We start from the raw sequence: 26429 nt of genomic DNA, 5'->3' as shown, positions 1-26429 counted from the left end.
ATATTATTTATTGTAAAAAAGGAAAAAATATGAGTCTGTCGCTGTATATCTCCCTGAAATAATGTTTGTTCCCAAAGAAATGGAGATAAAACAAAACAAAAAAATCAAGGTGAAAAGATCAATATGGGTTACCTGTCTTGTGCTGTAATAGTGTTCGGATTTATTGTAAGTCTTTTGCACTGCAGAGAATATTTATGGGAGAAGATGCATAAAAGTACACAGACTTGTAACAATGTTTACTTTGATGACTTTGCATTGCTGTGCTCGAACCCCTCTCTGCTGCTATTGTATGCAACATTCTTCAAAACTGACACTGAGTTTCTGTTGCCCACAGAAGCAGCAGTCTGTGATTTTGCCTCGGCTGCTTCAACAGACTGAGGTTTTCCTGATCGGATGCTTAATCTTTTCTCCATGTGCCGTGACACAGTTCCCACATTTTGCATCCTCAAATGGTTCTATGAACAAACATAAATGTTGGCTTCTGTTAGCAATGTGGCTTACAATGGATTCTTCTCTTTATGTGTTTATGTCTTAATAAAGAAGATGATAAATCTGAGTGTTATTCTGTTTTATTAACTATGTATACATAATTTTTTTACTCCATTTTAAATGATTTGGCACTCTTTAATTGTACTTCATGACCTGAGAATCCAAAAAGTGCTCTGAGATTTTCTCGACAGATGTTCTAACTGTGGCTAATGGCCTAATTAAAGCACAAAGTGGCTGGAGCCCATTGTTATTCATGCTGCAGTCTTTTGAGTTTCTCCTGAAAACTCATTTTTTAAATCCAAGTTTGATTGATTTATACTACAGCTTTTTTTTTTTTTTATCTTATTGTTCTTCTTGATTTTATTGATGTGTTTTGGAACTTTGTCTATTTTTACTCTTTGTGATGCACTTTGGTCAAAGTGATTGTTTTTAAATGTGCTACATAAATAAACTTGAGGAAAATTGGCTTCAATATTTCAAGGTTTTCTGTTTCATTAAATATTTTTTCATGAATGTTTACGACTGTTGTCATGAAGTGTCAGTGGTTAATTTGTCACACTTTTAATGCAACGGTGACAATTTTAATTTACTTTTGATGCAAGTTTTAATGAGACTTTGCTTTAAAAGTGTCATTATTTACCAAATAATGGTAAACTTAGCCTGTATCAGATTATATTTATCATCCTGACTGCAGCGCTACTCGGAAAACTTCAACAGTTTATACCAACTTTTCAGTTTCTAGTCAGAATGTCATTCAAGTTCTCTTTCTGCTCCATTCACTGGCTCTCATCCAGATGTTCAGATCTTATCAGACATCTGCTTGCTGCACATTGCTATGCCCTCACTGACACCCAGAGGGAACAGCCTGGTCTGGTACATGTGCAACCCAGCAATAGTTATGTGAATGTTTTAATATGCAAAGGGTTGGGGTAAACTGGGAAAAATCAGAACGCATAAAAGATGGCGTCTTCAGTGAAACTTGTTAGTTTGGCCTGTCAGTCAGTCAGTGGGTAAATGATGCTCTTTCCCCGCCTTCAGCATCAGACCATGTCTGCACAGTGCTGCAGGCTTCTTCTGTCAGCTGATCTTTTCTCAGTCTTCAAATACTGGTGACAGATCACTGATCTCTGGAGGCACAGTGCTCTCTGCTCTAAGCAAGCTGGCTCTTTACTAATCAGGTCATCTATATGCCCGTCTTTGCCCTTCGTTTGGGCTAAAATTACTTCCAAATAGTCGTTTCTTTTGTGTCTCTTCTTATCAGTGGATTTGCATGACAGCTGTATATTGGGGCGAATGTTAGACTTTAGCATATTGACAGCTTTTTCAATTGTAATAACGTATCAAAAATTTACCATTTCCTTTAGATATTGATCAGACTCTTTGTTCAGACATCATTTATTTAAAATCAAGCTGAATAATCAGTACAGCATAATACGATTTTATTGACAATCAGTTATTGTACATCAGATCTACAATAATTAATTAAGCAAAGGAACAAAAACAAAGGTAAAACTCACAAACACAAACAATTTAACACTGTTTAAAGAGAAATGTCTGACTGAATAAGAACTGAAAAGACAAATAAACAAGCGAAATAAAGAGATTTTGGTCTCTGCATTTAAAGTCTAAACCAGACAGATCAATGAAATTAACTCATTGATCTTTCTGGTTATGAGACCAGATCAGCAAATTATAACCAAAATTAGAGCGACATACTGTGGATCATGTTGTGCTGGGTGTTAACCATCCCATTTATCAGTTCAGCCTTAATCCACATTTATGGTTGTTTTGGATATATATATATAAAGCAGAGGCTGATTTCTCACTTTAGATTACTCTAGAAAGGAAAGTTAGAACTCAGCCAAACAGCCTGAAAGTGGTCGTTAGGAGATTGAAGCATAGCTGGCAAGAAAAAAATATATCATCAAGTCTCACGATCCAGTTAGAGATAAAAATTTCAATTTCAGATATGTAATCCTTTTTTTTTTCTCCGCCTTATTTTCTTTTATCCGCAGAAAGAGAGAGAGGGGGAAAAATTGTTTTAGATAAACTGATCTGCTGCTGATTGGAGCCGTTTATCGTTGAAGGTTCACAGCATGTGATCATCCCCGGAACGTTCAGAACGTTCAGAATCTAATCCAAGATTTAAAGCTCTGATTCATCAGAAGCTACATGTGGGGTGTTGTAATTAATTTCTGAATTTTTAAACTTTCACTTAGAAATAGAAACAAGATTACAAATTAGTAAACTAACAGATATCTAAACAATCTTTTGATCATAAAACTTCAAGACAATATTTATGAGGTTGATATGGGCGAATTCTGCAGTAGGAAACCTTTATAAACAACATGTCTTAGACGTTTGTTAAAAGTGTCAGAATGTCATGATAGACAGATAATCTCCTATTGCCATCCACATAAATACACCACTAGATCAAAAAACTACCAATCAGAGTCAGGAAGAGAGTCAATCAGGCTCACGTACGCACTGCTCACACCATTCCTTCTTGCTTTCTGCCCCACCGAAGAGCCTGTCCTGAATGCTCAGCCTAGCTAGCATGACCAGCAATAAGTTGTTTCTCCACCCTTAATCTTCAGCTGTGCATACACAAGCATGATTTACAGCAATGAAACCCTCCTCCTGGCTATGATTGGTTGCTTCTGACAAGCAGCCAGCAATGCATTTCTGCAGACAGCAGGAGGATCACTGGGTGGAGGTGGATTTTGATATAAGCTAGCTGCTGCTGCTGCTGCTGCTGCTTTAAAGAGTAAGATGCCAACAATGGAATCGCTTTCAGGTCATAGGGATTCCCACTGAGACCAGCAGGACAACAGAAGAAAAGTCCAAACATGTGGTTTGTATGCTCAAAGTCCATTGACCAAATGTCCAAGTAGCAATGCAAACAAGAGTGATGTGGGTTCATTCCCTCTACTAGCCTCAGCTGCTTGGTGACACATATCACAGGAACCACACAATATCCTGACGCCTGCCAATCAATGACTCAAAGCACTGAGGGGAGTTATGAACTTTTGGGGGAGCAGGTTTAACGTTGCGCAGTCATCAGGATGCAGTGCAACCTATTTTTGTTCTGCGGATGAAAACCGTTTAGTGGCTAAAAACTTTAGATATATTTCTGTCACAAGCAAAATTTCCAGTCTGAGCAAAACAGCATCTTTCTGAAGGTGTGCCGCAGCTCGGCCATGCGGAAAGCGTAGATAGCCGGATCTATGAGGGCGTGGCTCATCATCAGCACCACATGCAGCTCGAACAAGGACCGGTAGCATTCACAGTACGGATTCATAGGGCAAACTGTGATGATGACCAGGTGGACAAAAAACGGCGCCCAACACACCACAAACGCCCCGAACAGGATGGTGAGAGTCAGAGCGCCTCTCATGTTGCTGCCCCACCTCCGCTGATGATGAGACTTGTCCCTGCCGCCACCAGGCAGCGCGGCGATGTTCTTGGCGTGAATGCGGGCCATCATGAACATGTAGACGTAGAGGAAGCAGATGGCTGCCAGGGAGACGACGAAGAAGACGATGAAGCAGATCACGATGAACTTAAAGTTGAAGAACTTCACCATTAGCACGGCCAGAACTGCACATGATGTCCAGATGAGCCCCAAGATGGCTGCAGTTCGCTGCATGGTCATGATGTTGTGGTAACGTAGCGCATGGAAGATGGTGATGTAACTGTAGGATAAAAAACAACAACAGATTGAAAGATCTTTGGATTTTATAATTAGAGTTTGTGTTAGGGTTATCACAATCCAAATGTGTGTATGGTTAGAAAGACAAATTTGTGACCATATGCTAATATTCTTACATTTGCAGCTGCCCTTAGGTGGTTAATGGAACTTTGAAAAGAACATTGGTGGTTCGTCAAACTTTCAGTTGAGTTAAAAGCTTGTCAGAGTGAAAGTAATCGGAAAATGTTGGAACCCACACATTGTTCAGATAATGGCTCTCATTAGCCAGCAAAGTGTCCTTTGTTGTTTCAGTTTAAACAAAAATGAGCATATGAAGAACATCATTTTTTTTTTTTAATTGGCAATCCACTCTCTTCTGTATTAGAATGTGCAGAGATCAAATTCATCCATCAGTCCATGTCTTGTGATGGGGGATGGGGAGGTGGTGCTTACCTGCAGCGGCCACAGGGTGAAAGACAGGGTGCATGCAAAGATCAAATGTCGAATGAAAAACACAATTTAAACTTAAACGCGTTTGTCAAGATCTTATGTGGCCCTAACAACATGGTCTCAGCTTGTTGTGTGGAACAGATCAGAGAATGAGAGTCACACCAGTCCCAGTATAAATGAGCTACAACCAGAGTTCATTAGATCCTGTTCACCTCTTCTTTTGATAGACGTGTGCTGGGAAATTTACTTAAACTGCAACGGTCAACTGTTTCTGCAAGGCAACATGTGGCTATTTTCCATAATACCATCTCTTTGCCTCGGGGTAATAGTTGGATTTTAACAAGTTTCCTTTATTTGATTTTTGGGTAAGCCACATTCAGCTATCAAGCAATAAAGTTTATGTATCTATAGCAATCAGTATGATTTTTAGGTGGAAATGTCAAATTAATTATGTTTTCCAGACTCATTTTGAGTATCGAAATGTTAATGAGGGTTGTTGTTTTTTTTGGAGAAAATCTGCAACAAAAAGAGTTTAAATGTGGCTTCTTGAATGTCATGTCACAATTGATTCATCATTATCTTTCCTCTTTTATAAAATGTTGTATAATTCAAAGGAATGCTTTGTTGAACAGTGACAAGCCAAAATGAGAGGGTAAAGAACATTGCATCACTGTGGCTGGACACCAGTCACTATGCCAATGGTCAAAAGAATAGCACTGCAGGCCTCTGTGCTAACACTGTACTAAGAAACATCACACCTTTTAAAATGGGATTATATTAGCAAGAAATGTGACAAAAATGATTGACGGAGCTATCCATCACCGTCTTCTGACTCCATCAAAAGGTTTAGAAAAAATGACAAGTTTGATTAATATCCATGTCGGTTTGACAATGACCAGTATTACAGTGAAATCAACTGAATAAAAGCAATATCAGTTGGCTTGTTGTCTGCTTTTTGTCAAGTTCTGGAGGAGTTAATGCTCACATAGGTTGTTTTAACATCAGTCATGGCAGAGTAGGTTGTTTTCTGAAGAGCCTGGCGTTATGAGTTGGGCGTTACGGTCAATACATGGTGACAGTGAAAAAACACATTAGATTGGCCAAAGATGCATTAGACATCAATACCAATTCTTCATGAAGGAATTGCACAGTGCAGTTGAATTAGGTAACATAGCTGCTTTGTGGCCTTGCCCAATGTGTAGGACATATAGTTCACACAATAGTGTAATATTGGAGCCAATGGCTAAGAAACCTGTTTACTGCTTTAAGACGGCTAACTTTTTTCCTTTTTTTTATCACTCACTGTCGGAATATGAGCATCCTCAGTCATCCGTCAGCAGATCTGGATACATACCGGTCAACAGCAATGGCCAGGAAACTGGATATGGAGCCTACAAACGACATGCAGAGCAGGGAGTCCATCACGTCGTCTAGGTCGGTCTCAGGAGGACCCCTCCTCTCCAGGTGTCCCGCATCAGCGAGAACTATCATCAGGTTTTCCCACGTCTTTGTCACACTGGCGATGGTGTTGAAGGCAGCCAAGCTGCACATGAAGCAGTACATGGGTGAGTGGAGGTTCCTGCTGCGCATCACCGCCACCACGACCAGCAGGTTCTCAGCCAGGCTGACGATTCCAACGGTGAAGAAGACGGGAAACGGGACCTTGACCTCAGGGCAGCCTGTCTGGTTCATGGCAGCGTCCTGTCTGATTCCAATGCAGCTTAAATAAGTTCCTAAAAACAGGTGAAAGCAAATAGAAATATCACACAGATTTAAATGTTAGCATAGAATAATAATAATAATAACAATGATGATGCACCAGTACTGTCGAGCATTGATGATAACTATTGGGGGCTATGCAAACTGCATCGTTGCTTTTAGAGTAACATTATATTTGTCCAATATTATAAACTTGATCATGTTCCTGGCTCAGATTTAAAACTTCATTTTAACATTTTGGTCCATGTGAATTTCATAATAATAATAAAGTTTTACAGGAAAAAAAGCCAGGCAGATATTTAAATTCTAAATTGAAATATAATATCAGAAAAAAATATATATACTAAAAAATGAAGATTTGGAGATGAGCTTTCAGCTTTCAGTTTATCTCTAAACCCTGCAGCAGGAGTTCTGCAACTCCTTTATCCATTGGCTTAATTTTAATGAAAATTGAAAAGAGAGATCTTATTTCAGCTTCCCTTCATTGGCTCCCTGTTAAATCCAGAAGAGAAGCTTCTCCTTTTCATATATAAAGCCCCTAATAACCAGTTCCATCATGCAGCAGAGATCTGATTGGTCCAAATGTTCCTAACAGAGCACTTTGCTCTCAGACTGCAGGTTTACTGCTGGTTCCTAGAGGTTCTAACAGTAGAAAGTGAGGGAAATCCTTTAGTTCTCAGACTCTTCTGCTGTGGAACCAGCTTGTGAATCAGCCACCCTGCTTACTTTTAAGACAAGGCTTAACACTTTTCATTCTGATCAAACTTATGGTTAGACTGGCTTATCTTACCCGGACCTAGTCTCTCACTATTTTTTCTTAATTGAAGCAACTTCTTACTAGACAAAGATATCACAATTCACCAATCAGAGTTTTAAATCTCTAAGCTAAAGAATATAACCTGTGCTATAATGTCAGGACAGTTTGCACAAGGTAAATTGATGTGCGTGTGCCAGGGTTTATACAGTAAAAACTACAAACATGCAATATGAGTTCAGTCTGCTCTCACAGACTGATTCAAATTGAGTTTTAGTCATTTGAGAGCTCTTGCACACGCACAACTCATAACCTGTGTAAATAGTGACTTGCAGGCTTGTAATGTGTCTTCGTTTTGCAGATAAGAGAACAATTAACTCCATTATGCCAAACTTGGGTGTGTGGAAATGGTGGAGAGAACTGCAATCCAAGCTCCTGAACCTAAAATCTCAAACTGCTCATTAAAATCCAGCATAGGATTTCACAAAATTTCAAGATTAGCTTAAAAGAAAAGCACAACACAAATTTAAAGCCAAAATGAAAATCTATAGAAATGCTTTTGGTGATTTCAAATAAAAGCTAAATTAAAAATTTAAGCATATCCAGAATATCCTGACAAGACATTGAAAATTAAAGCTGCAATCGGTAAAAATATATATCTATTTACATGTTTCTTAAACCTTTCACCATGTTGTGACTGTATAAGATGAGACAAAAAAACAAAACAAAAAAACAAGGTCCTCTGCCTCCTTCTTGTGGTTCCACTGCCATCTGCAGAAACAACCAATCAGAGCCAGGAAGAGGGTCTTAGCGCTGTATATCATGCTCATGCAAGCGCTTCACCTGTGCTAATGGTGGAAAGACAATTTGCAATCACAGGAAAACTGTTTACCCTCTGTCATCGGTAGCCATGCTAACTGGTTTGCGCATTAATGGAAAGCTACACCCTGGGGGAAAAGTTTTAGCTTAGCAAGGTGATACAAGGGGCAGGATGTGAGACACACCTATGTTAGCATGATTGCTAAAGCCCTCTTCCTGGCTCTGATTGGTTGTTTCTGACCAGTCGTATTTCTGCAGACAGCAGCAGGAGCACAGGAAGGAGTCAGAGGAGCTTGATTTGTTAACACATATATATTCATACTAGTAATAGTTTTAGCAAATATGTAAAAAATCCTTTTTGTAAATAAAAGTTACCAACTGCAGCTTTGAGGACACAGGGCATTTAAACTCAGACAGAGAGGCTGACCCAAAACCCAGGTGGCTGGTAGCTGCTATCTTAGTGAGCAAGGGTAAATTCCTCTGGTAGTTACTAGAGCGCCGATCACATTCAGGAAACTCACACAGTAGTTATGAATAACCAGCAGGTCTCTGCAGTTGTTCTGTAACAAATGCCTTTCTCTTCCTTGTACATCCTGTTTTTAAGCGGGATGTGAAGTGGTGGGAGTGGTGGGGCTTTTGGCACTGCTCAAGCTTTATCCGCAGCCACATCTGCCTCTGCTTTCCTGTTTACATAAGAGGCTTGCAATCAATTTGTTCTGCAGGTGTTCTTCTCAGAGTTTTGGTTTGTTCGTGTTTACCACAAGTCTGTGATGCCAAAAGCTTACAGGATATTACAATGCCTCTGATTGCAGAGTCCGTCTAATCCGTTGTGCTTTCCTCCGCTATCTATGTACAAATCTTTGCCTGTTACATCATCTGTGGAGATGATGCATCAAGCATCTGTATATCAAGATGCTTGATATACAGATGCTTATATCTGTATATCAAGCAGATGCTAAAATGTGCTGCTGAAAGGGCCACGTGTCACTCAATTCCAACACATCACTGTTTCTCCTAGTAGAGTAAAGCAAAGATTGTGTACATGTAAATATTTTAGTACAAGTCACATGGATGCTGCATTATGTTTTTGAAAATACAGAGAAAATAAAAGTGCACCTTCTGAAATGAGCTGAGTCTACAATACTCCATTCATTATACTTGTGCAGCCTTCTGTGTAAAGTATAAAGAAAGTAATCAGTGCAGCAGCAATGCATTAAAAAGATGCAAAGTTTTCACTTTTTCAATGTGTCATTTTTCTTTATAGCAGAATAATACAAACACAAAAGATAGCACTTGGTGTCCATGAATCTAAAGATCCGTAAGATCCACAAATAATTGTAAATAATTTAGCATGTTTTCTGTCACTAATCAACCAAAGACAGCAGGATGGATTATTATCAGGTAGTTCTGACTAGTTTGTGGTTGACCTTTATGGAAAAAATGCAGAGAAACTGTTTAAAGGAACAAAGAGGCTTCGTTCACTCAGCAGATCTCGATGCTTAATTCAGATTTCTTTGGTGAAATTCAATTTTCTTTTTTTTGGGGGGGTGGTTGTTCATATTACTAATTTATCAGACCTCTGTGTGAATGCGCCACCAACAACTCCAAAGGGACCTGCTGTCTGCCATCAATGATTAAGGCAGTAATAATAATGGATGCCGCAGCGATGAGAGCCAAAGGTATCATCAAATATTCAGTCATCACTGACGTACAGATTTACCACATCTGGTGAAACATTCTGATGTCTATGACATAAATGAAATGCAACAAGGCAATTCAGACTTTAGACACTTTAACAACAATCGGACATCCATATTTGATTTGTGGCTTTGTGAGAACAATGTTGGATGGTTGTCATGGGAGATTCAAGGATTTCTCAAACTTGCATGAAAGAATCAATGCAAGTCCAAGAATTCTTTGTTGTCATTGAGGGAATGACATGACTTGATATGAACTCAAAAAAGTTGGTTTTACATAATACCTCTTTTAACAATAACTCGTGTCTAAATGAAATATTCTTCCAGGAACTGTTCCTTGTTTATGATTTGCTGCACAGGGTAAAGTCTTGGTGTTTGTTGTGAATCTACGCATAAGTTCAACTAAAATGAATTAAGAAAAACTTAAAGAATCTCTAAAGAGATCGAGCATTAACAATGAAGAGGAGTTCGCTATAAGGCAACTGAACAAAAGTCAAAAGCACTTTGAAGATATTCCAGAGTTTTGTCAATTTCGTCAAAGTACAAAATATTACTAACAGTGTCATGTATTGGAACCAAAAGGCCAAAACCAATTAAATTACCGAAACCTGGCGGCTCCCTGGGGCCTCTGAGGCACATCAGCAGCGCAAAATCACAGTGGAGGCTGAATAATACATATGAATTGAATTCAGTAATTAGAAATAACCTCTCTGTGTAGTGAAAGTGAAAAGATAGAAATGTCATTTTGAGTGGGTTGGTATTTAATTAGTGTGGAGTGATAGAAAGAGGAGTGATGTACTGAATTCTGACAAACCAACATTTAAAATTCTCTCTGGAGGTGATGAATGCAACATGTCTGCTTCAGATAAGAGAATAGTTGGAACCAAGAGTTGAAAGTATTTCACTATCTCAACTTTTCTAAAATGTGCTGCAGTCAGTAGATTCATTAAACGACCATGCATTTTTCATAAGCTGATCATTGTTTCAACGTCTTTGCGTTTCATTCAGGTGTATATGAGAATGAATGTAGAATATAAACACAATTCTGATCAATGTATCATGTTTTACATCCAAACTGGGTTTTTTTTTTCAGTGGTTTAAATCCTTAGATATTATCATTTTATTGACACATTTTTTTGAGGGCCTAACAAATTTACACCCTTAAGTTTAAGCTTAGAGCAGATAATTTATGATGAGATGTATACGCTCAAATCACAGCCATTATGGCATATCACTGACTTGTGTCTAAATGAGATTTAGGTATAGCAAGACAGTCAGTACTATGCTCATAAATTTACATGAAGTTTGCTGTTTATCCTTCAACAATATCTGCTAGCATACAACAAAGCAACAAGTAAAGATAGAAAAGGAGAAATGTTGTTAGAGGGTTGAGCAGTTCCAGATCGGCACTAAACTCTGCTTATGTTGTAAAGATCTGCCAGGTTACAAACCATTGTGCTACAAATGTAAGAGTTGATTCTAACATTTAACTGCCTGGGTGGGGTTTTTTGTGTTTTTTGTGTTTTTTTTTTTTTGTTTTTTGTTTTTTGCCATCTACTCCATAATTGTAGTGATGGTCAAACTAAAGAGACCAATTGTGAATGTGATAAAGCTGATTTCTATACAATGAGTCTTTCTAGAAAGAATATGAGGAAGAGAAGATGAATCGAAAAGGCTGGATTTAGCCAACAGAAAGTGTTTTCACACACAAAATGTGAACAGAAACAGAGTTGCCTTGTTAGCAGTTGTAGGATTTTTCTTTTGTCTTTGGCAAAAGACCATGAGCCATTTCTCACCAGTGGTAGGCTTCTGCATTTGTTTTTGTAGCATTTACCCAGGACGTCCTGTGCTGTAGTCCACTTCCTGTTTTAGTGGTGGTTTCCAATCCTGTTGGCATTCACATACGAACCACACCAGAATTCACTTCAACGAACTGAGAGTGAGGTTTTCAGGTGGCTTAGAGTTCATTTTCTTGGTCCGCATTAAAGTTCAATTACATATTCAGACCTCCTCCAACAAACCTTATGAACCTCAATTATTTCTGTCTAAACTTGTTTCTCAATACTAGTATCCATACTGAAGATAAAGTCATTCATAAGTTCAATTTCTTTTTTCTGCTCCAGTAGAGAACCACAGACACATTCATCAGGTGGAGTTTGTGTTGCTTGACAGTGATCAATTTTGAGAGCATTTTCTGAAAGTTTTATCTGCCTGTTTAAAGCAGAAGCAGCTCCCCTGAGACAGGAATTGTCAGCTCAAAGTCATAAAAAGAGTCATCTGTGAGCATCTCTGGAGTTGCTGTCACTTGAAATGGCCTATTTGTTGAATTTCCCAAAAAAAAAGCAAGTGGAGCGATTGCTCAGTTCAAGAAGGAGTGTGCCACAAATGATCAAGCTCAGCTGTTGGTTGTATTTTATTCAAGCTAGAACAGCGTTTTGCTGACGCGGATGTTATTTCAAATTCTTGTTCATGGTTAGTTTTTCCAAGAGCACATTTGATGCAAACACACTGTGAAGCTACATACCTTGGATCAGTCTGGGATAGTAGGGGCACAGATTTGTGCTCATCAATGAACAGAGAACTGACGAGTAAACATGAAGAGAGGGTTTCTGGGTTAGTTGGTGAGGCTGTGCACCAACAGGGCTTGGAGCTGATCCTGAGAATGCCATGATCTGACCAGGAGCTTTTTGGGTCCTCCTTCACTGGCCAATTTATTGATGGTAGATAGGCATGCATCACTTGGGTCAGGAGACTTCATTGCTTCCAACTGGGCACAGAGGTCGCCATAAGGCAATTAGTGAGCTAGACCAACCCATCCTGAAGGTCTTGGCCAATGAGGAGCAGTTCTGTGTCTGAGGCATCCTGGGTAAACCGAACACCCCATAAGTGTGCAGGGATTTTGGAAGAGTAACTCTTCTCCAGGTTTTCTGTTTTCTGAGTATTTTCTTTTTGGTGAGCGAGGTAGGTGCCAGGTGCAGGGAAGCACTTCTGAGGTAAATGTTTGTTCAGGGAATTGCTGATGGAGTGATTGAGCAAAGACTCTACCTGGGATGTGGAAGTCTCCTCTGCTGCATCTCCTTTAAGTTAAGGTGGAGTTTGTAGAAAACACCTCAGGATTTCTTTTCCCCCATCAAGTTATTAATAGAAAACAACCTTCCATGAAATATAAACCACTCCAGGTTCCTTCATTTAGTTACTCTGAAGATAAACTGCAAAGACAGTTCAAAATGATCTACCATCTTATAAATACTCCAATCTCCAAATATGTTGTGTGCAAGTACTGTTTTATCATATTTTATTTAGCATTATTTTGGAGGGAGAGTTGATGTAGCTACACATTTAGTCACTACTGGACTTTTTCGACAGAACAACACAATTCTGTAAAGCCGTTTTCAGAGATGTTTGTTCTTTTTGATTTATGCCTCCTGCATCTGTCTAACCAGTCATTTGCCAGGACTGGGGCCACACTGGAGTTAATCTTAAGTTAATTAGAAAAGAAATCTGAAAAACAAATATTCAGAGAGGAGAAAAAAGTTGTTGTTTTTTTTAATTGGATGTTAACAAAAGCCTTGCAAATGACCATATGCTACTTATCAGATTCTTAGAACTGGGTTTTGGTCGAGGGATTATGCAGTAGACTCTGAGAGAATTCCTGTTGGAGGATAAGATGATTAAACTAACAGCAGCCTTTAAAACAATTTTACACCACCTAGAACTTTTACAGAGTTGATTGCAAACTTTATCTCAACAGCACTTTTACAATAGGACTGGTTTAGAATGATGCCTATACTTATTTTCTGTATAGATTGTGTGCTGAACATTGGTCACGCTAAATTTTAAAAAATGGATTCAAACCCTTTCGCCTTGGATTCAAACTCAGTATTTTTATTTTCTTCAAGACAAGAAGAGTGCTGAATTATGTAGGACTTCTTTAATGCAGTCCCCCCTTTGAAAGCATTAATTGCTTTGTAAAAGCAACAAAAGCGTAAAACATCTAAGGGGGCGGGGTACTTTTTATAGGCACAGTGTCCTTTGAAATCTCATTCAACCACTGAGGGGATGAATGATATTTTTTTTTTTAGCGTTTTGTTTTTGTTAGCGGATCAATTAATCATCTCCAAGAAGAAGTTTCCAGGGTGTAATCTTTTGTTACGTCTTAAGACTTTTGTCATGTATGTGCTGTAAAATCAGCTTCTCTCTGGCATGGAAAGCTTTTAAAGGTTCTTTTTCTAATTAATGTCTCACTCACATTCTCTCTCTTTATTATCTCGGAGGTGTTGAATGAGTTTGTGGCTTTGCTCAAGGGTGCAGACTCAAGTTCAGCACTAATTTCCTTCCCATATTTATGTACCTGGTTTGCTTTGTGCACTAACACACTGTCATGTTCGGTGAAATAAGACAATTATTCCTAATTAGACAGTTTCAGGTATTTCCTGTGAACCATGGCTGACTATAGTAAGGCTTTAAACTGCAGCTTTTCTGCAGCTTAATTTAATACCTCAGATGTATTAAATTATTATTAGGGTACAGTGATGCACCACTATATTGGTTGTTTTTAATTTTCCATTTTGTGTATAAACAGAGCAATAGTATTTTATTATTTAAAAACATGCTTTAAAGTTAGAGCATGGCAACATGGACAGAAAACCCGCAATATATTTCTTTAATGTATTTAATAATTTGAGTAATTACCAGGTTTCGAATTAAAAGTCTAAAACAGTAACGAATTTAAATGTTATGAACTAAACTCCAAATTGGTAAAGATTTATCAATTAATGAAGATGTTTTCTCAATTTATACTGTATTGATGTATGAATCCCATCAGTAGGAAGACCAGTCAGGCTCTATCAGAGGAAAAATGCTTCAATAATGGCTAGCCCACATGTTGCTTTTTAGGCCACATGTATTATCTGTCTTACTAAATTTGAATAACTACTTATGATTGATGATGATGATGATCTGTATGCTCTTGGAAAACCCACATTGAACTGGACTGTGAAAAGACTAAACAGAGGATAAATTTAAATTACATTTATAACAAGTTCACTGTGATATGACATCTTTCTTCTACATAATGAGCCATTTATGCGGCATCACTAAGTTGCAATGCTAATGCAATTAGATTGTTTTAGCATATTCAAAAAGTCAGTGGCAGCCTAGCAAAAATCACCTGTGCTACAGTGTGAGGTTTAGAGTGTTACGTCCTTAAGTCTATAGCTACAATTTTATCAATGTTTTCTTATGGAATTAGAAAAGGCTGATGGAAACACCAAAATTTGAATGACCAAAATATTTGTCTTTTCTCAAAAATAGCTAATGTGCTAAAGGGGAGAGGGAACACATTTACCAAATAAGTTCTGACATATTGAACGCTCCCATTCACTGGTGAGTGGTGTGCCCTACCAGAGGCACGAAACCCTGAAAAGTTTGTCTGGTTGGACTGAGGTAGCTGAGATAGGAGGACTCTCCACTGAGATGCTCCATGCTGGTTTTCTGCCATCAACACCAGATGAAATCACACTTTGCATAGCCTGGCTGATTTGCTTAAAAACAGTAGATGGAAACATTTATTTCACTCTTCTGTTGTTTTTTTGTTGTTGTTTGTTTGTTTGTTTTTTTGATATTTTGAAAGCTTTCTCAAAATTTACAAGACAGTTGGATGGAAACATAGCCTAAGCCTATGAACCCTTGTTTGTGACTTAAACACAAGTCAGATATCTATAGTGTGAGGAGTGTACTACCAAATCGGAAGAACTTATTTTCTAATGAGATTATCAACTATTAGGTTATTATCTTAAAAGTTAACAGTTGCTGAGCATTTGCCATTTTCTGTAAGTTCAAGATAAACACCTGCTGCACCAAAATAGAACAAGAAATTCCTCAAAGACAATAAACAGGCCTATATTTTTACAATATGATCAAAGCCCCTAATATTTCTCATTTGAGGATTTTTTTTTAATGCTAAAAAACTTGTTTAAGTCATTCCTCAGCCTTTAGTGATATATGTGATCCTTTTAAGCTGAAACAAAGAGGGTTTACACAACTTTTACTTTTGCATATATATAAATAAGAACTACAAAACATGTTTCACCAGATGTCAAAAGTCTGATGGGAATAACAGAATAGCTGTTCACACACTGGACTTTTCAACACCAGCGGTGTTTTGTTGCTTCACACACCTTTAGAAGACTTTTTGATGTCATTGTGAGCTTTAGCAAGTAGCAAATAGAAGCAATGCTTAGTGAACCTGAATAAAATATCAAATGTTCTCTTTTCAACACAGCCTTTTCATTTCTGACCATTACTGTGACTCTTCCATTGTCATGCAATGCGACAACCAACATGTCTTACTGTCTTGTGGCGTCTTTTAGCATCTGTCCTTGCCATACAAGGAAGTCAAGAAGGCCAATCAACACCTCCAGCAGATACAAAGCTCCCGTCTACTCTTTTCTGTTCCTCCACTTCATCAATATGCCAACATGTCTTCTAATCAGGATTACCTTCGTCCTCTCTTATCACCATGCATGCATTTATTCTACTTCATTATTTTCCAGGCTTCTTCTCCTGTTATAATATCCCAGAGATCAAACAGCTGTCTCACCGCAGGCTGAGTGGTTTGTGGCCTGCTGACTTTTTCATCATTAGACATAAAAGAACAGTAACAGGATAAGTCATTGAATTGAAGGAGTGGACACTTTCTGAGCCACGGTGAGCCCACTGTGTTCTTAAACACACGACCTAACACCGAGTTCCTTTCAGTCGAGGTTAGAAACGCACATGGTCAGAGCTTTGATTCACAGCAAGTGGAACGTTCCTCAACACATTTCATGATGATTATATTCAACGAATTTGATGATGGCATTTGACAAAATTCATTGTATTTTGTATCATTAAGGGTGTTAACAAAGTCTGAGTGTCTTCAGTCAGAGGCTTCTTCAGATTCACTGTAATACAGACTGCTACAGAGATCTTTGCTGGCAGCGGCCATCACTATCTACAATAACCCTTTGAAGAATCCAAATTAATATGAATTACAACATCATTTAATTTCCCTTTGGGATCAATAAAGTGTTTTTGAATTGAACTTGAATTTGTACTGTGCTATGTTATTAACTGTAACTGAAATGTGCTGTTCAAATAAACTTGAGTGTATGTGTTTTCATGTCTACACACGTTTTAAAATGATTTAATCACAAATCGTTTTATGATTAAAACACAAAATGATTCTGTTTTGATCATTTTTGTACCCTATTTAAGATTAATACAAGTGCTTCTTTTCAACAAGTTTGATCAGATCTTTACCTTTAGCTTCTTTATACTTTCATCTTCTGAATCTTTCTGAATTCTCACTTATGAGTTGAATAACAGAACATTCCTATTTTCTTTGAGAAATTGCTAAAAGCATTTTTCAGTCCAAAACTCATGATGAAAGTTTTGCTTACATAAAGAAATGATGTGTTAACTTGACGGGGGAAAAGAAAAACACAATTCAGTGTGAATGGTTTTTTCAGAGAGGTAATGAATGGAATGAAAGACATTTGAAACACTCAGAAGCAAGACAAAAGAAGCAGCATTTTGTGTGAACAGAACCTCAGCTGCACCAGGGAAGATGTCAGCCTCTGCTTGTACTTCAACAAAAAAAACCCCGACCACACAGTCTAACCATTTTATTTTTTAGTCCCATTAGAAAACATCTGAGTCACTTTTTTTTTTAATCTTCCTGATATTCTCTGGAAGAAATATGTATCTGAACTGCTCTATGTAACAGTAGGCAGTTATTTTCTCATCTATGCTGGTGTGAAAGTTTACATGGATCACTGTAAAAACTTTTCAACCATGAACAAAACACGTTTAATCCAAGTGCTCTGGTTAAGTTCCTAATGACACTGAGTAAAAGTCTTACCTGCTCCATGTTCAAACCACAGCAGCTCAAACAGTCTTCTGGCTTTTCTTCCGCCTTTTATCCGTTTTAAAGAACATCTTAATGCAAGGCACCAAATGGAATCACATTCTGGAGGGTTTTTATAGAGTACGCATGGCTGGGAGAGGGGACCGTGTTATTTTAGCCTTGAAAGGCTCTAACCAAGGCAGCACTCATGTTATTTTGTCCATTTCTCTGTTTTTGTTTTCTAACACTGCCTCCATTTATGAGTCACACAAGGGCAGTCGGACTCACAGTCCTCTCTTTCCTCTGTTTTTCTGTTGAAACGCATGTCATTTTGTTCAAATGAACTTCAAATTAAACTAAATGATTACGTGGTGCTACTTAAAGTGTTTCTTCTCGGTGGATAAAGGTTTTCCTGTTAGAATTTCATGACATTCTCAAAGTGTTGTGAACGAGTATCTCAGATTATTGTTTCTTGCTCTGTTGCCACTGCCAAACGTTTCAGATCATCAATAAATTTGTATAACTAGGTAACTTACACTTCTGATACTGTATATTAGGGATGTAATGGATGAAAAAAAAAAGAACCAGCATTAAAATCTTTATAATGTGATAAAACATAATAAATAAAAGGAGTTGAAGTACACTGGGGCATTGTGTAATAAGACGAGGCAAGACGATGTCAAAGGGAAAAAACAGTTTAACATATTGGGGTGTTACTATGAGAGCATTTATGTTTGTTATTAATTGTTGGTGATACAAATTAGACTAATTACAAAAACGTAATAGCCCACCTGGTTAAATTTATAACCACCTTTGGAAAGCTGAGTTTAGTCATTGTATGGCACACCCAGAAATCTTACCTGTACGACCATAAATATGAAGCAGGCTAATAGATCTCAAACAGCAGGACTTAGCAATCAATCTGGAAATGACAACAATACCTTTTCTTATGCTTTTGGAATTTAGAGAAATACAGTGAGATACATAATGCAAAAAATAGGAGAAAACGTAAAACTGAACTGAATCAGTTCTGCCAAAATTCCTCTACACTGATGGAACACAAAAAGACAGAATTACTGTTTCACATATGGTCAATACCTTTTACCCTTAATAAATGAAATAGTCAATTAAAATTTACATTTTGTATTCATTTAAGTAGTTTCATGATAAGAAGTATGTTTAGTTAAGCATAAAAAAAGATTATGTGCGTGTGTGTGTGGGTGTGATGTGTGAGTGTGTGTGTGTGTGTGTGGTGAGATGGTGTTCCAGCCTCCCCAATGATTGTGCATCAGGTGTCACTCAGATCACGGTACTGACTGATGGGTGGAACAGTCGCTTTATATTCAGACGGGTTGCTGCTCCTGTGTGTCTTTGTTCCTCCTGCTGAGTGTGTGGCTGGTGTGGAGGTGGGATCTTTTCATCTGAGGTCGTGAGGACCATTTCCAGTCGATGAGCAGCTGGGGCTTTGTTGGTCTTTGGGTGATACTCCTGCTGTGTGTTTTCCCAGCTACAATGTTTCTGACTGATTCTAGCCTGCTGATCCACTCTCTCCCATGGGAGGCTGGGCAGCCGCTCCCTGATAGGATGCCTGCCATTTAGAGCTGACCACATATTCTCAAAGAAAGACTCAAGAAAGACTACAAATAGCTCCAAGTGACATCATTAAAAAAAATCGGAAATTCTCTGATTTTTCTATGAATTTTTACACACAGGGTGAAAGAATCAGTCTGGTGAGAATCTGTGACAAGTCATGATAATTTTGAGGATGGAAATAAGGCATAATCAAACCTGATGATGCTATGTGGGAATTAATTCAATTTGGCGTCATCATCATGACATTTTCTTTGATCCAGTCTAGATTCTGTGTTCAGCGGTTTTCTAGCAGCTAATCTCTGGTGGGTGGCGTCAACCACACCTCCTCACTAACATAGGAAGACCGAAGGCAGACTGCAATTCTAAAACAGAGCAGAAAATCGACATCATTGTTCACAACTTCTCTGTTTGGTGAAATTCTACCAGAAGACTCCAGCTCAATGGGAGAAATCCCAGACAGACTACTGAGGCGAGATGAGAATCAAATGGAATTGTGTAGGAAGGCAACAGCTGGGCTAATTGCTTGAATTCTGAATTATTTTATGTACAATTTACTAGAAATGGACATAAAATGTACATGCATTTTTCCTTTTTATCCACCCAGGGGAAAAAACAACAACAAATTATTATTATTATTATTATTATTATTATTATTATTATTATTATTATTATTATTATTATTATTATTATTATTAAAATAATTTCCCAACTTGTGTGTGGGTTATAATTCCTTTACTTGAGTAAAGTTTGAGTCTGACATGGAAAAGGCCGCCAGACGTTTTGTTTATTCTGTCATGACTTGACACTTGACTGACAAATATAATTTACTTATTGACTGACATACATTAGCATAATATGGACCCAATATTTGCATAATGTCTGTCCTCTAGTTTCATTTAGGGTATTGTTTTATTTATAAAATGTTTTGAAAATAATTTTCCATCAACCTACAGTTATGCTCTAGTAGTTGATGTGGGTCTGTTATGGAAAACGCTAATAAAGTATTTAAAAGTTTATGGTGGCAGCATGATAAAGTGTGAAAAAGGTTCAAGGGTTATGAATACTACATTTTAATTGTACACTCAATAAAACAAGTAAGTACATCCAGTCAGGCTCCTAGTGTTAAATGCTAAAAGGAAAAGTAATGACAAAAACTAGGAGTAGATGGACAACAATGGAAGCTCATACAGAGGATTGATCATAATGCTAGATGCAAGAGAAGGCATCTGTGGATACAGTCAAGATACAAACAATAGTTTGAGCCTTTTAGCCTGATGAGTCACCATCGTTCTCATTCGTGCGATGCAGCCTAAGTGACCAAAACCCAAAGTCTCCCTGAGCTTCAGATCCAGCATGGCCGGAGTTCAACCACTCTCTTAATTATCTGTGGATGTCAACAAACACGCCGCACACATTACCACAGATAGATGCAGCAGAGCCACTGCTTACTGAGATGACAGCCTACTGCCTGTTAAAGCAGATTCAGTGGGAAACCGTAATAAGAAGTTGGCAGGGGAAGAGGGAAAAAAAGAAAAACAATGTTCTGCAACAACAAAGTCACCCAGGACTCAGTTGAGCCCAGATAAAATGCTCTCAGCTCCTGGTGCAGTTTGTATTGGTTGAAGTGATGATAGGATCAGTTATCTTTCTGGGGTCACCTTCCTTCATATGGAGAAGTTTGGGAAAAGTACAGAATTTGATTTCATTTTCCAAGTGTGGATGAGTTTGGAAAATATTTCAAGTTTCCCAACTTTGTTCCTTATTCCATTATTTAAGATTAAAATCTTGAGACTAGCTCTAGAGATTGAAATGTTTTCAGATGTGATTCCCTCCCATTCATTCTCCAGATCAACAGAATAAAATGTTCCCAAGGACCTCTTCATAATTCTCATGCTGATAAAAATTTTTAAACTGTATTTCGCACTCCTACATACTGTGGGAAACATTTATATTTTGAACTTTCCAGCCTACGAACAACCAATCTGTTTCAAAGAAGTAAAAACTTTAAAGAATTTGTCTTTATTTATATATATTGCAGACTCTCTCAAATATAAAACATACAGGATCAAATATGTGAGTACATACCTAGTTTTATTTGATTAAAGCACCTCGAAAATGCTCTTTGTAAAACTTTTACAATAAGCCCAAATAACCTTGTATCTCAGGCCAAAAACATCTGCATAGTAGCATAAAGCCTTATGAATTATCTATGTAGTTGTGATTAAAAGCTGTTTATTAAAAGGATTTCCATTCCATAACAAAGTATTCTTCATATATGAAAAATCAAATTTTTTTTAGTATCTAAAAATGCAGGAAAGCTTCTGCAAAATAATCAATAATGAATTCATTATTAATCTTCACGATTAACCAACTTAAAGGTGAAACTCTGATTGCAAACATTCTTTTGACACTTTTGGACGTGTGTGAAGCCTTGAGGTGTAAATTGCTTCCAGCGAGAAGATGTTTTTATCAAAAAAATAAAATCCTATTTTTCTGAGTTGATGTGAGTGAGAAATGGAGACAGCTCTCCCTTAAACCCCTTCTGGTTTATCAACATGTTCTGCCCAGGAAGCTGTCAGCTTTCTAGAGCTGCAAGAAGCTGTTTCTGATGAGGAACAGGAAAAGGCAGAGAGAGAAGCCTGGTCAAATCAAAATGAGCTTTATCAGATTTCGGTTGAAATGTTTTACCGCACCACATGGTTTGTGTTTTCACCCAACGACCTGAGTCAGGTGAGTCTGCAGCTGCCTCACTTCTGTCAGCTGAGCTTTATGCTAAAGGGATAACTTATAGACTGATGTAAAAAAAAAAAAAAAAAAAGATTTATGATGAATATCCAAAACTTTCACCTTCATAAAGTTGCGCAAAAAGATAAATTCATAATCAGTTGTATTTTAAAACATCTGAGTCCGACAGAATTCACAATACATAAATAAAGTATAATGCTGCTTATATACCCCACTGGATAAGTTGCACTTCAATACATTCTTTTTCCAGGTACCAGCAAATTTCTTGCTGGATATTTAATAACTTCTCAATCATTTTTCCTTCCAAATACCGAGAAGTTATTCACAAATTCACAAATGTTCATTAAAGGTCATGATTTTATGACATTTTCCTTCTTTGAGAAGGAAAAGCTCAAAGCTCAACCATATCTCTATGACTCCATTCAAGTCGTCGCTATCTGCGTTGCCACTGACCATAAAATTGCGTAATTTAAATATTTCGAAAATAAATTTGCTCAATTGGAACAGCAATTTTGACAAAATACTTATTTGTTAGTAAAACGTCTTTCCTCTAAGTCAAGGTGGTATCAAAATTGGTTTGTCTTTCAAAACTGCAAGGGAAAAACTTTTTCACATCACACGAGTCGCATCATCAACAACCAGATGTTACTACTGGAAAAAACACAAAGAAGACAACGAGATGAAGTAGTTGGTGACCATGGGACAGCACATGTGTTAGTGACATATCAGTTGAACAACTTTACTCATGTGTGATTTTAATTGCGCATCTTATTTAATGGAAACGACATGATTGCAAATTTTGTATTTTTGGACCTTAGCGGAATATTGACAAAGTTTTGACCACATTGGTAATGAAAACACAGCTACTGTGACGACTGGGGAAGATAACGTTAAAAATCAAAAGGCAAAAGGTTGTTGAGTCCTAATCCATCAAATGGCATTAAATTGTGAACTGGTTGTTTGAGCATGTTTCCAGATGTTTTTAAGTTAACTATAAGGTGATTTTCAAGTTGTCTCATTTCAATTTCCTCAAGACATTTCCTTCTTCCTTCTTGTAAATGCGATACATGCTGTGCTTTTACAATAGCCTAAAACAAGGTTGACGCTGTGCAAATATATGCTGTGTTTGTGGTCAACATCTAATTCTGCAGGCTCCCAGTCTTATAGCACGTCTTCAGTGACATCACGACACGCCATCTTTTTCAGCCCAAAAAAGGCAACTGTGGCCAGAATCAGTTGAAAATCCAGTTTTTAACACTTGTGAGAAAAGGAGGTGTGAATGGTTTTTAAAAGCTGAACCTGTCCTCTACATCAAGGTCAGGCGAACATCAATAAACTGATGTCTGACGCTCTTAGGAGACAGAAAATCATTTCTCTCCAACTGAGCAATATCAAAGAAAGGTGGCCTGCAGTGTTGAACCTGTCACAGGTGAGAGAAGAAATTTCTTTCTAACACTGCTAAGTACAAAAATATTTGGCAGGAGAGGCTGGAATTCAGAAGATGTATAGTTTAAATAAAAGTTTGAAAATGGAACCTTTTCATTGTTTCCTTATTTTTTCAGGTAAACATTGAACTCCATCAGTAAGTAACCCTGAAGCTTAATTCCAGATATTCTTGCTAGAAGACTACATTCATAAACTGATTGCCATCTTTCAAACGTGGAAACCCGTTTAACTTCTCTGATAGTGGACTCCATTGTGCTGTTGCTTTCAACACCAGATCATATATTATGCAGCCATTCTTTGTATACAACGACAAAGTTTCTCAACCATTTCAAACTCTCTAGCTCTACTCTCCTCTAACACTCTACTTAAAATAACTTTTGATCTTTCATTATTTTTTCCTCTACACCAACTTATGTCAGTGTTGATCCATCCATCCATCCATTTTTTGTTCATCCTTGTCCCTAATTCTGTCCTGCAAACCCAGAACCAGAACCAAACATGGAAAAGCAGCATTCAGCTTCTATGCACCACAAATCTGGAACAAACTTCCATAAACCTGCCAAGTACAAACAGCTGAAACGCTGATCTCCTTTAAATCAAGACTAAAACTCCACCTGTTTAAAGTTGCTTCAGATTAATAATAACTGGAATATTGATCAATATATTTGATTGATGATCTTTATGATCGCATTGGACAAAATGTAATGTTGAAATGTTGCTTTCTTCATAATGTATTACTGTGTGATGTTTTATGGTGTAAAGTGCTTCGAATAGCCATGTTTCTGAAATGGGCTGTACAAATAAACTTGACTTGATTGAATATATAATATTGAACATTTCAATAGAGCACCGAGGGGTCAGCATAGCACCGAGGGGTTATTGAAGCAAAATATAAATCTTAATGCAGATTTTTCTCAAGCTGCTGCTGTCTGGTGGGAGATAGATGAAAACCACAGATGAAGCGATTCCATTACAGTTACACTGTTGTGCAAAGAGCAGGTGTCACCCAATGTCAGAGACAGCCGCCACATTTTCCTTCTTTGAAATTGGATAGGTTCTGATCCACAGCACACTCTCAGTGTACAAACTAAAATTGGATAAACATCAGACTGTTGCCCTGCAAGGGCAGAGTCCGTGGCAACAGCTTATCATGGTCAGGTTTTTATCATCTACTGCATGCAATCATACAACACACCATGTCTTTTTTTTTTATCTGTGAACACCAAGTCTTTTTCATAAAAAAAGATTCTGCTTGCAGAAAAGGCAAAAATAATTTGTCAACCAACAGTTCTGGAAAATGTTTAGATATAATTTTGTGAACAGATTCCATTATGGTAAAATTGAACACTAATCCAGAACTTCAGGGTCTTTAAAGGGGATAAATGAAATGGTTTAGCCTCAGATGTACAACAGTAACATTTAAAAGGTATATGTAACACTTAGGTATTGCCTTCCTGTGCTTGATTCTTTTGTCCCATTGACGTCGATTACTCCCGTTGATTTTCAACCAATCAGTAAACGGAAGGAGAACTGCAAAAACAAAACATTTTGCCAAGAACTCTTGTCGAGCTTTTGGTGTAAATATCTCATAACACTTGAAATACGGCAAAAGTGATGAAAAAGTGTATTTTCAGCAAGATATAAAAGCATCTTTAAGTCATAAATTCTTAAACATAAATGTTTTTTTTTTTTTTAATACTACTTCCAGATGTTTTTCACCCAGAGCAAAACATTTTTTCTGTTATAACACATGTGAACTTCACAGAGTCCTCGCCTCCAGCAAGCCAGCGCTCAGATCCACAGTACGAAGCGAAGCGTGGCGTTTGCTTTTAATGTGTTCTTAGATGTATGTTGTGGAATGACGCGTTGGCTTTGAGAACCTTTGTGTTTGTTGTCAGGCTGGTTCTATTTAAGTGGTAACAATTTGTGGATGTGGCCTTTGAAGCTGTACTGAACTTTTGTTTTTTTCCCCCCTGGGTGAGTAAAAAAATTTTTTTAAGATTTGTTTGATGATCTGAAACATTTAACCACCAGAAATATGTGAAACAAGCTTGAGTTGTGGAGTCCATCAAAGCGGTGTCCTTGCAATAGGACAATAGTTGGACACTTTCTACCCACAAAGGACGATTCTGCTGAATCACCTGGGAGAACACACGAAACTTGATCAACTAGATGTGTTTTTGTTTTCTTTCTTTTGACAAAAATATAATTAAAAAAAGATATATATATTTGGAAACAGATTCTATGGTTTTTGATTGTGGCGTTATGGTTCTTTACCCAGGGTGCCTCTGTGTCAGTGGTGACAGTCTCAATCTCTCATGGTGGTGACTTTGCGTGTCCAGGCAGTGGGGAGTTGGTGCCCCCTTGTGTTGAGCTCAGGGAAAGCACAGTGAAGAAATGTGGTAAAACATCACCGGACTGCAGACGTCTCATCTGGAACTCCACCAGGGAGGGAAACGTGTTTGAAAAGCTGTGACCTTGAAATTGTGTAGCACTGTTTTCTGCAGCTCCTCCATTAGTTCATATATTGTATAAAAATAAAATAAAATCCTTCTAATGTCAGCAGACTACACGTCTCATATTAACACTAAAACTATTTTTTTCTGTGTGGAATCTTTTTCTTGATATTTGCCTTCAAATATGAGAGCTGCCATTTTCATTAATGTGCAACTTGACATTGTAAAAAGTCAAGTTAAACTTTTTAATTTTCACCAACCTTACAAGGAGTAATTTACCGACAACTACTTCTATTCAAAGAAATTAATTTGGAATAATATAGGTATATTATGTGAATAATATTTATTTTTTAAGGTATTAGTTTGCTAAAAATAATTTTTTTTAGGCCAAATGAGTCAAAATGCAAATTTTTTGAGGAGTGTGTGTTGACTCCAAAAGCTGCTCCCACTGGTTCTTTGTTGATGAATTAAGAAAACTGCAGTTAAATTGGTGCTTTTCTGATTAATTCAATAATTTTCAATGTTGTGTTTTCACTGTTCTATTGAGGAAAACTCAAACAAACAGGATAGAACAGAACAGGAGAATGAGAGAGAAGATGGAAGAAGAATGAATGAGACAGACTGCATAATAAATCCTGTTTCTAAATAGCAAATATAAAATAATTTTCTTCTGGTAATAGAG

General features: G+C 37.5%; 1 protein-coding gene across 1 annotated transcript; it reads right to left on the bottom strand.

Moving 5' to 3' along the window:
- Positions 1-2009: 2009 nt before the first annotated feature.
- mc2r (melanocortin 2 receptor) lies at positions 2010-17764 on the bottom strand. The gene is made up of 4 exons (XM_044116970.1): positions 17754-17764; positions 17523-17599; positions 5985-6363; positions 2010-4184 (listed from the first exon to the last, which is right to left on the bottom strand). The coding sequence occupies exons 1-4, from the start codon at positions 17762-17764 to the stop codon at positions 3626-3628; spliced, it is 1026 nt and encodes a 341-aa protein (XP_043972905.1). The 3' UTR covers positions 2010-3625.
- Between the last annotated feature and the right edge of the window lie 8665 nt (positions 17765-26429).

Source organism: Gambusia affinis, linkage group LG05, assembly GCF_019740435.1.
Source record: "Gambusia affinis linkage group LG05, SWU_Gaff_1.0, whole genome shotgun sequence".
NCBI lineage: Eukaryota > Metazoa > Chordata > Actinopteri > Cyprinodontiformes > Poeciliidae > Gambusia > Gambusia affinis.
This window is presented reverse-complemented; position numbering and strand designations above follow the sequence as displayed.

Excerpts from the sequence above, each read along its gene's own strand:
- mc2r (XM_044116970.1), bottom strand. Across the intron at positions 6,364-17,522 it reads GTGGTTTGAACATGGAGCAG|GAACTTATTTAAGCTGCATT; the intron begins GTAAGACTTTTA and ends ACCTGTTTTTAG. Across the intron at positions 4,185-5,984 it reads CTGGCCATTGCTGTTGACCG|TTACATCACCATCTTCCATG; the intron begins GTATGTATCCAG and ends TTTATCCTACAG.